Below are 11,540 nucleotides of genomic sequence, written 5' to 3'. Positions count from 1 at the left end.
CGTAACTACAGCCTAACCAGCGTATCCCCCACCGACCAAGGGGACGCGCTTTACAGCCCGCGAGAGTTTTCAGGAGAAACTGGCGGCAGCGCCCCTGGCGGGCGCTCAAGCTGTCGACGCGGAGAGGACCGCGGCGGCGCGGCGCAGGGATACGGCAGTGAGCCCACTGCCCCATTCTAGTACACTGTACACCCACCCAACCCTGCAAGCGGGTGTTTTGCAAGCTTGTTGTCTCTCTGCGCGGCGATCGGTCGTGCTCACGTCTCTGAACCTGTGAGTTGTGTCACTGGTTGTGTACAATCGCGCAAGTGCGGACATTCGGAACAAGCGCTTGTTCTCCTCCAGTGCGATGTCGGACTCTGAGCAAGGCGACCAGGCGGCGAGCTCTTCCACGAGACATCCTCGGCTGGTCTATCCGTGCGACCACTCCGATGACTCCCCCGACGACATCGTAAGCTTCATCATCTTTCTTTTAAATGTGAAGCACTTCTTAGCGCACTGTGAGCGTATCTACCAAGCCGCCCACGACCTCTTAGCGCGCGCTCTGCAAGCTCAAAGGTTAGTTTTTTGCCAAATCGTCATAGCTTCTCCCCGTGTGTATTACTAGTTAAAATTGCTGGGTGAGTTCAGTATTCAGGAGTTCCTCTCGAAGGTGCGGCATTCGCACGAGCGCATATACGCAAACAGTGGTAGCACACGTGTGCCGGCCAAGAGCTGCCTGCGCACGCGAGCTAGCGATGCAGAACGTCAAATTCTGAAAGTGCGCTCAGCGTCCTAATCAGTGCCACTTTGGGCTGAGAAATCTTGCCATAATGTGCTAATCAGTGCCATAATCTGCTGAGAAATCTTGCAGCTTTTTTTTTTTTTTTTTCAGGGGAAAGCCACGGTTTAAAACTTTTACGGCTTGCCTCATTTGCACAATATCATGGCTGGCCTTCATCCCGGCTTCCTCTAATCGTGCAGGACGAAACATCCAGTGTGGGAAGCGCGTCAACGGCGGACAACACATCGCGCAGCGACACTCCCACAAACTTGGGTCGCAGGGGTCGCCGTCGCAAAAGCAAGTCGAAGCGCTGCAAGCTGGTCTACAAGTGTTCCACTTTCGTCAAGGTGAGAACTGCAGCGATGTGGAGGACGTATGCTTAACGAACGATGTGCTGAGAACTCGTGGGGAAGATGTGTCGAATGCTGTGTCAAATGCGAAAAGTTTCTTTGTCATCCTTCATGAAAAACAAGCCATCAATGTTCTGGAGAGCCATTGGCCCGTCAAATCAGAGCTCTTATTCATTTATTATTTCTGATCAACCATGCTGTGATAATCTTACTATCAGTGAAGCCTTTAATGACTATTCTGAATCAATGTTTACCTCTGATAATGGACATTTCGCACTGTTTCTTCATCATTGCCTCTGCCTAGTATGGTAATGGCTACAGCTGGTGTATGTAACCTTATACTCAAAGCAGGCCCGTAGCAAGAGGGGGGTGGGGGGGCTAGGGGCGTGACTCATTGTCAATACTATGAAAAGTACTAGTCAAGACAATATACCAGATATGTTTTAGCATGATAGTGTTCAACAGCTCGTTTCGCAGAAATTCCGGTGTTGGTGTTGCTGGTGTCAGCGTCGTTGGTTGTGAGCGAAAAATTAGTGTTGGCCATGAGCTAAAAGTTGCGAAAAATGCTAATAATAAATAAAAATGATGGCTCCAAGTCGGAATTGAAGCGAGGCCTTCTGCGTGGCAAGCAGGCTATTGCTCATGATAGTGACTATTTTATGTAACCTGCAAATTCATCGATATGGTGTGTTTGTCTGCTATGGAGGTTTTAAGTGGTGAACTGGTGCAGTTTACAAAAAGACAATTTCTGTTTTGTGTTGTGAGTTTGTAAGCTTTGACCTTTCAGTTTTCTTTTTTCGAAGACCACGAATTTCTTTGAGTCTTCCGGGATATTTTTGTGAGAACCAGCACACCTGAAATCAAAGTTATTCTTCGTAGAGTCGCTAGAATTAACCTTTCTCGTGTGAAATGTAACAAATTTTATTGAAATTGCTCGAGTGGTTGGCTCAAGCAGTGATTTCTGCATTTGACATGTAATACAGTTGTCATATCAGAGAGGATTCAGCAATTTGATGAGCCAACTTATGCACTGATCACTTGTGTACCCAGGAAGACCATGGCCAGCCTCTCTTTGGCGTCCAGTTTAACCCACACCTCAAAGGCGGCCTGTACATCTTTGCTGCAGTTGGCAGCAACAGGGTAACTACTGCACTGTGCCTTGAGCATTGTTCATGTTGTGCATTGTTTCTGTATTCATAACATTGCCTGTATTGTATCCTCTAAAATGTGTTGTTCACACCACCAGATATGTTTAAAATGTGCCAAAAGACTGTAATATTTACATACATTGTTTCAGGAGTAATGTGATGATATCGACATGGTTGTCCTATCTGTTCTTGTCTTCTTATGTAGTCATGTTTTCTTGCTCTTCAGTGCCATGATGAAACTATACAGTTATTTTAAGCAGTAACACTTCCAATTAATAAGCTTTCTTGAAGCTCTCTTCACATAATAAAGAACCGGCGAGTTCCCTTTGATGGAGCTTCGTACTAACAACTGTAGCTCTATAGTTAAGAGCAAACTTGCTTTGTGTGAGGTGCTCTTTTTTATTTTTTTTCCCCCACTGTAGTGAGCTTCTGTTCTTGGTATTCTTCATTAAGTTCTATTAAATTGTACACTCATTTTTCAGTAAAATTGCATTCAAGAAACTTTTGGGCGACTTCTAATATAATGTAATGTGATGGCAGCTTCTGGTGCCAATCCTGAAGGAAGAGCAGAGCTGGGCAACCTTCCTTGATTCTCTTTGTTTTCTCTTTCTGTCTGTTTCTTGTATCTCTTTTTGTATCTGTTTCTTTCTATTCTTTTCTTTCTCACTCTCTTTCTCTTTCTTGCTCTTTTTAAATTTCTTTCTCTCTCCGTTTTTCTGTCTTCTTATCTTTTTATGTCTTTATTCCCTGTATTTCTCTTATTTTTCTCTTCCTCTTTCTATCGCTTTCTCTCTCTCTTGTTCTCTTTTTTCTCTCTATTTCTTGTCTCTTTCTTGCTCTCTCTCTTTTTCACATGTTCGTTTCTGTTTGACACTCGCCTCTGCTCTACACGGTAGTACGGCTTGCCCAATTCCTGTGGCACATACCCACCTGAGGAGCTTTGCACGACGGAGCACAAGTTACTGATAACTTAAACAGTTCCGCTGTAAAGAGAACAAAGAGAGTGCGTGCTGGTTCATGAAGAGGGCGCGTGTTGGTTTGATTATAGTTTTTTTACGATGAAGCACACGTTACCGACAGCTTAAACAGCTTTGCTGTTAAAAAGCTCAGAATATACAAAGCATAGTTTCTGCAGACTTTTTAAGCGAGGGGATTATGTACATTGCAGAGATCGAGCTGTTCTTACAGACCTAAGAAAAAAAACAATAAAACGCAGTCACACTTTCAAACTAGTGCTAAAAGTAATGTACAAGGCAAAAGGTAATGTCCAGCTGAGGTTTTCTGACTGAAACAAACACTAAGGAGCTAGAAAATGTCTATAGAGATGATCGGATTGTTAGTTGAAAGGGAGTTCGAAGTGATTGGAACTGCAAAAATTTTAGTTAACTTCATAGATTTTAAAAGAATACTGAACAAAACTTTTACCGCGGAGATTTTCAGCCCAATGGAAAGCTTCTGTGTGGAAACTGGTTGACACAACTTTGTTTTCAGGCAGAAACTAGCGGAAAATAATCAATTTAATGTTTCTTTCACAAACTGCTGCATGTAGTGGACGTCCAGTGAACTAGTAGAGATTACCTTTAACTCACCGGAAACTGGTGTGCCAAATTGCCAGCCATCGGCCCCGTCTATCAACCGGCTTCTCTTGGTGGGCTAGCTCCGCTCCCTTTGTGATCCCTAGAACCATTACGAACAGCACTGGCAGCAAGCAGCGCTCTTGGGTGGGGCTCGTCTCAGCGCCTTTGTAGAAGGGGGAGAGTGCGATGTAAAGGAGATGTGGAGATTGCAGGACATGAAAGCGCACACCAGCTGGCCACCTCTGTTGCTGCTGTTTCCACTGCCGGCACGCTTGACATCACAACCGTTGATGCACTCACAGACCTCCAAAAATACAGCCACCTGTTCATAAATATATGTGAAATAAACACTGTTTATCGGAACAGTCGCATCTTCCGAGTCAGATATTTATGTTTTTGTCATTTTTTCATATTTTTGTTCAGTATCCCTTCAAAACTGTGTGATGGCTGCAGCTGTTCTTTGAAACTGCTTCTGTTTCCTGTCTCTAAGGTGACCCTGTACGAGTGCCTGGAGAATGGAGGCATCAAGCTGCTGCAGTCGTACTGTGATCCTGATGTATCCTTTGCCGCATTGGTCTCTTATGAAATACAATTGTGGTCCTTTCTATTACATACTCTGTCCAATGACAGCTTGCTAAGTGTCAGCAGGACGGACTGCTGGTCGAGTTGGTAAGTCAGCTTGAAACAGTGGCTCCTGAAAAGGATGGTTACACCAGAAAGAGAAACACCGGCATTGCCAACCCCAAAGGGGTCTTTTACAGGAGTGGAAACAGATACAAGTTTACAAGAAAGCATACAGCGTTTTGCTACAAGTCGAGCAAGAAATGACCAGGCACTATTTATGAAGTGACATTCAGCACAGAGACGCAAGTGCATCTATATTGTGCACATTGGAAATATAAATCAAGAAAAGAAAAACGGCAAGGCAGTACAGTTGATCACAAGTCAAAATGTGTACACTTATATTGCGCACATCAAAAGAAAAAAATGCGTGCTGTGGCGCTTTCCTGTCAGAGAAGCTAAGTCACTCTAAAACACTGATGTGGTAAAAGCACTGATGGAGAAAGCTATGACGACAGAAATTGGTAGTTCATTCCATTCTTTAATTGCCCTTGGAGAAAAACTGAACTAGAATGTATCATTTCGTGTGACTGGCGGCTGTATGTACAAACTGGACCTGTGTGTAGAGTGCTGATCTGGAAAAATGGCAAATAATTGAAATAAGTTCATTTTGACCTGGTTATGAATACATAATGAGAAATAAAAATTTTAATCAATCATCATTCCTAGTCTTTAGTTCTGAAGCGGGAAGGTTTGCACGGTTACATAGTTCAGAAGCCGAGTGCATGCGCTGATATTTTTAAAATATAAATCTGGAAGCCATCCCTTGAACTCTGTGTCCAATTTATAACGGTTAGTAGCGGTGTGGAGGTGCCATATTATCTTAGCATATTCAATTATTGGCCAGACCAGCATTTTGTACACCAGACATTTCACCTCAGGAGTTGTGTTGTATAACGTGAAATACCTATCAAGTGCCCCCCTCTCCTAATCTGAGAAATTTGAGTTTTCGCTCACTACCGAAGCCCTCCCCCCCCTCGCTTCCACTCCCACTCTGCCGACTCGTCCAATGCCTGTCGGTTCTACGACACCTTTTTGTCACCTAAAAGTTAGCTGCGCCCCTCATCTCGCCGATGTCACAGTGTGCCGCAAGACGTCTTGCGCTTTTTTGGCTACTGCAGGGAAATAAAATGACATGTGAAATAATCGAAGCTTTCGATGTCAAGAGATTCGCTTGTGTAAATGAGCGATCTGTAGCACTGACAAGTAATCCACTTTTTAGAGTGCCGCACGATTTTCTTTTTCTGAATAGAATATTTTGTGCATCTTGGTAGTATAATTTGATATTTTTGTATGCCCTTACACATGTTCACATTAGTGAGCCTGTATTTCCACATCTAACATCCTTCACAACTATAAACTGAGTTAAAGTGAATGGTTTGACGATAATTCGTCTGGTTTGGGAGGAGGCATTATGAAAACAGGAAAGCATGAGAAACGCCGACCAAAATGAAGAGGTTTCAAAACTTTACAAGAAGGCTTTACAAGTTGAGAGTCAGTGCTTGTTCTGTGTATCCTTTTCTTCGTCCCATCCATATGTGCACTGTTTTTGCCCATTAAGGAGGCTTCCATATGGAACCTGAAACTACACTCAAACCTCGATATACAAACACGGATATAACGAATTATTGGTTATAACGAAGTAAATAAAGAATAGTCTTGTCATAGATACAGTGTTACCAATAAACGTTTATAACGAATTTTCGGATATAACGAAGTCATTTTTGTGGCAGACGTGACTTTGTTATGATGTGGTTTGAGTGTAGTTAACATTTCTAAACATTTCCATTTTGGTCGGCATTCCTTGCTTTCTTTTTCTTTTTTTCTTTTTTTTTCATTATAAGCTGCGTTGCAAGTCAGTGCTAGTCATTCCTCTTGCCTCATGTGTTTGTTTAATATGTGCATGCTGCCACTTCATAATAACCTCCTACGAGCATGCTCAGCTTTCAGTATTTCACTAACATGTTGCTTTGAAGAGGAGGCCTTTTGTCCTTGACCTTTTGTAACCTCTCAGCCTGAAGAAAACTTCTACACCTGTGCCTGGTCATATGATGACATCACAGGACATCCGCTGCTCGCGGTTGCGGGTTCACGTGGCGTCATTCGCATTATCAGCCCAGCTGCCATGAAGTGCATTAAGGTTGGTTCATCATTTACACTGCATAATTGTCGCTGCAGGACGAGAAGGTGGAAGGACGTATTAAAATATGTCTTGGTCACTGCATTTACTCGCGTAATGATTGCACTTTTTATTTAAAAACTGACACAGATGTGGGTAAAGTTTTCCTGGAGATTGTGAAAATTAAAAGAGCTTGCAAATTGGTGTATTTACAATGTTTGCCATTACCATAACAAGATAAACCAAGTTTAACAATGCCTAACTGTGTAATAAAGGCACGCACTTAGAAGTAGCTAACCCAACTAAGCGCGCTCACAAACTTAGTACGGTTTGCATAAATTAGGGAAGGCATTATGCGGCCTGGCACTTATGCGGAGCTTTCCAGCCCCCCTTCCGCTTTGCGAGTGGAGAACCCTACACACACCTATATAATCGTCACTAGTGTAGCTGCTGTCTTTGGCATCGTGTTTGCTGTGCGATCACTACACGAAGGAAAAAATTACATTCCAAAAATTTAAGGGCGTGATCATTATGCGAGTAAATATACTATTTATATTTTTACTTTGACTACACTGAGAGTAAATATTGAGTTAAATTATATTGCTAAATTATTTTTTGTATATAGTTTGCGTATACCGCCATTCATGCAAGTTTCTTAGTGCATGATGTAGCATAATGCAAATGCCAATGTGTTGAAGGTTTGACTTGTGGGGAATTTGTTTTGGTTGATATCAAATCTTGCATTGTTTGCTCAAAGGTGGTATATAGCTACAACCAGGAAATGCTTAAAGGGGCCCTGCAACACTTTTTGAACATGATCAGAAAATGCTGCCGATCAGTAGTTGCGGCTCCTGCGAACATGTGAGCCAAACATTGTAGTGCAGCACACGGCGTGGAATTTCGAATTAAATTTCAATGTCAGCTAGATATTGCTCTCTTTTCTCTCGGCAAATGATGCCAAAAGCACAAAAATCACGGCTATTGGCTGATTCGAGCATCGTGAAATGCATAGTTACTGTGGCCGCCGCGGGATGCCACAATGTGCCCATATGGCACTCTATAGTGCTAGAATTACACACACTGTAGAATGTGCTTTTTACATTTTCCTGTGCTGCCCTCTGTCGTATTGGTGGGGTTTTTGTAGGGGCCGGGACAATGGCCAGAACAAAAGCCTCCGAGATCGTAAGGCGTTAGGTGACTCTTCTGCTAGGAAAAGGGCAGATGTGCCGTGGCATTGTGAAAAAGGTGATTACCCCAGCATGCTCGCAATCACACTGAAAGTAAGCTGCGCATTCCAAGAAAAAAAATAAAACAAAGTGCTCAAGGTTATGACGCGCACTGATGAATGGATGTAGCTTCTTGCTCTCTTGTCATCCCTTCCTGCATAGGTTTCCCCATGCTCGCTGGGAGAAAGGGAGAGAGAAAGCACCCAGAGTGTGTGACAAATTCCTGTAACTGCGCTTGTACTTCACACATTTTCAAAACTTTTTGCGGTGGTCGATTCATGAGGCAGTGAATTCCTTTAATGAGGTCATTTCATGTTTATGATTCACGACAAAAATTGCCAATGGAGTTGAACCCTAGAAAAATTCAGCAGATCCCACGTAGCATGGTAGTCGGTTTTATGTGAAGCATGCAGCGGGAAGGTGACTGTGATGTAAATTTGTAGCGTTAGCTACACTGGCCTAGCCGAGCCAGTTTCGCGTGGATCCTCAAGAGCCGTGCTGCGCATGCGCAAGGATCAGTGATGTCATGCACCGGAGCCGGCAGCTCCCACATACTCCGCCGCCGCCGGTGTGTGCTTCTCAGAGGAGTGACGTCGTAGCCTTGGAAGATGTATTGGCGCTGGCACGCGCGCTGCTATTCGCCTTCGCTGTGCAGTCGCCGTCTGACACTGCGCTGGAGCCGCTTGATAGCGCCTCTGACTGGCATTTGCAGCTGCGTAACGCCATGGAGAAGGAGAGTGCAAATGTTGCTCAACGGCGCAGAAGAGTGGAGAAACTTGACTCATCGGATCCCTAAGTAGTTGCCTGGCAAAATAAATATACATGTGCCACATAATACGTATAGCGTGTGTGTGTCATTGGAGCAGCAGTAAGCATGATAATCAAGCTAATCCTAGACAATCAGGAAAGCTAAGAATATAATTAGCTGAACCTTTGCTAACGCTACGTTATCCTGGCATAGCCGAACTAAGCCACTGCAACATTTTTTTTATATTGAGCGAAACGTTATGAAACGACGCTAAAAATATGTGCAAATGGCATACACACACACATATGTTGAAGAGTCGCACATGTCTTATATAACCAGTTGTTTATAGTTGCGTAACGATGCCAACAGCAACATGGATATTAACAACACCAGACGCAGTAAGCTGATATGTAGTGCTTATACTTGTCCGTTATGATGGAGAGCACATGCACGTTTCACGAACTCGTATGCATGTGTGGAAGGAGTTCTTGAGAGTTCTCAGGTAGATGGCAGCAAGCGGAATGTCTTTGTTATTGTAATTGATGTGTGCAACGCAGACCTCACCGATTGTGCTGCTTGTCTGTGTGTGTTCTGTGGCTGGTGGCCAGCGAAGTGGGATGCAGCCTATGTTGAAGTTGCACATCGCCGTGTTCTTATATGTGCCCACACCTCCGCACCTGCAATGAAGCCACTTGCTGTGGACAACACAGTAGGCTCATCGCTCCAGGTTTCAGAAAGTGCTAACACGCCAGTTTCTGTGAGCAGAACGTCCTTTTCGAGGTCGTGCACGTGTGCGAGCACAAACTGTACGTTGAGAGCGGCGAGCCTGAGGTGATTTTGTGTTTGTGGCATCGAATGAAGGTCCAAGACAATGTCTAGAGGCTTGTTGCTAGCCGGGTTATGTCGTGGACAGACTGTCTGTTGATACAGCCGGCGACATGTTGGAACCTGAAGTCAAATTTGCGTTGGTGAGGTATAAGCCGTTGAGGCTGGTAGCCCTGGAAAGTGCTACATAGACTAACTTCTGTGGTTGGCGCTTATCGTATCCGTAGACTACCTGGACTTATGTGGCCCTTTGTGACTTATATATAGTTATGGCGTTTGCTTGTGCAAGGGGAAACTGTGTCCTCTTACACGAGATATTTTTCTGGCATATATCGTGGTTATGGGAGTTCGCATTACTACGGGCGCCCATTTCAATTCCATTGAGGGGTGTGTGTGCGGTAGTGATGTGCTTTGACCTGGCTGGGGCGACAATCCCTACCGTGGAAGTTGGAAATTCAAGCCACGGTCGCTCGCACAAGGTTGCCATGTTCGTCACGCTCAATGTACCACAAGGTGCCCATGTTTCCATTAATGAGGGCGTCGCTTATGTCGATGTTGGCCGTGACGTACGGCTTGCCAATACTCAGGCAAATTGAGGCCGGCAGGCCACCCATGTCGCTTGCATTCATCTTGGCCACCTTGGTCAGGGCATCCCTGTGTATCAGCTCGTTCTTATAGCCAGTTATGTTATTGCATGCAGGATGACATAACACGTGTGCAGCGTCGAGGCAACATGCGTTATAGCGGTCGGCGTCCACATTGCTGTAGTATAGCCGTATGCCGTCAGGGCACTTAGCAGTGGCTTCTTCACGTGTCACAAAGCGGCTCTCAATCAATCTGGTATCATACTCGGTCAGCATGAGGCCATGACCTAGCCTCATAAGAAATGAAGAGAACACTGCGTCATTTTGGCGAACCACATGGACGAGTGAATGGCAGTCGAGCGTCTTCCAGGGGAGTTCTGCTTTCTGCTCCCTCACTTGCCTTGCATTTCAACGTGTACTTTCGCAGTTACTGCGTTGATTGAGACTGCGAATCACTTATGGTACATACCCGTATAACATGAACTGTGGTATACAGGTATGTGCCACACGTGACTGATAAAAAGGGTTTCATGATGTATGCGACAGGCGTTTTGCGTTATTCATGTCATGACCAGTGGATCGTGTTCATCATACACTGATCCCCTGCTATGCCAATTTCGGTATATTACAAGTTACGGAGACTACCAGGAGAGCGCCGAGACGTAGGCGGCTAGATGGATAGATAGATAGGCAGATAGATACGAGATAGAAACAGCCAAAGTGCCTGAGGTTTGCTAAGAAATGCTTCACATTGCAAACCGTTTTTATGCCAGTTACACGAAAGACCAAGGCTCTCTTTTTTGGTTACGTCATACATGACGAACTGTTCTGCCGAGTGTCAGAATATCAATACCAAGGTGTCCACATCACAGATAGTTTTAACTGGCATGGTACCTGAGCAACAGTGCAAACGATGGGACCAAGGAATAGAAGACGCATACGACGCTGTTTTTTTTACTTCCAATGAGCTTATTGGAAGAAAGAATTTGCTTTTTTAATCCAGATAACTAGCATATGCATATGCCGACTGTCAAAAACAACACTAGTAAGTACACAAAAAGTATAAAAATTTTGTCTCATACACGCACATGCGAGAAATGCCAACATTATCCCTGATTGAGCAGACCTATCTTTTTAATAGACAAGGCAACAGAAGGCTGACAAACACAGTTGATTCCTTTTCTTGAAATGTGAAAGGCTTCTGCCACTTCTCTGTGCAGGCATCTTTACGAACAAGCAGAATGCCCATATCAACAAAGAATGGTGTGCTGCCATATTGAGAGCAGTGGTAATGAATTCTGGTGCTCTAGCAGTCATTAGCATGCCTGCCTGTCTGTCCTCCATACGCGTGGCTACATGACAAAGGGTTCTGGTTTGAAGTGGGACCACCACAGAGATTATACATATCTGTGACAAGTCCTTGGCCCCTGACCTGAGGGTCGTGGGATCGAATCCCACGACCTTCGAGTCATTTCGATGGAGGTGAAATGCTCGAGGCTCGTGTATCTAGATTTAGGCGCACTTTAAAGAACACCACATGGTGAAAATTTCCGGAGCCCTCCACCGCAGTTTGGCTCAT

At 44.4% G+C, this 11,540-nt stretch overlaps 1 protein-coding gene across 3 annotated transcripts in view; it reads left to right on the top strand.

The window, feature by feature from the left end:
- The first annotated feature begins 201 nt into the window (after positions 1-201).
- Positions 202-11,540, top strand: part of LOC119395795 (polycomb protein eed) — a 43,772-nt gene continuing 32,433 nt past the window's right edge. For 2 of the 3 annotated variants that reach the window (XM_037662805.2, XM_037662804.2), the window contains exons 1-5: positions 205-451; positions 964-1,110; positions 2,164-2,253; positions 4,329-4,394; positions 6,474-6,599. In XM_037662805.2, the coding sequence (XP_037518733.1) occupies positions 350-451; positions 964-1,110; positions 2,164-2,253; positions 4,329-4,394; positions 6,474-6,599 (531 nt within the window). In that variant the 5' untranslated portion in view covers positions 205-349. Of the gene's footprint in view, positions 452-963; positions 1,111-2,163; positions 2,254-4,328; positions 4,395-6,473; positions 6,600-11,540 lie in introns of all 3 variants that reach the window. The other variant, XM_049416769.1, reaches the window with a different exon arrangement.

The sequence above is a fragment of the Rhipicephalus sanguineus genome, chromosome 6 (assembly GCF_013339695.2).
Source record: "Rhipicephalus sanguineus isolate Rsan-2018 chromosome 6, BIME_Rsan_1.4, whole genome shotgun sequence".
Taxonomy (NCBI): Eukaryota; Metazoa; Arthropoda; class Arachnida; order Ixodida; family Ixodidae; genus Rhipicephalus; species Rhipicephalus sanguineus.
This window is presented reverse-complemented; position numbering and strand designations above follow the sequence as displayed.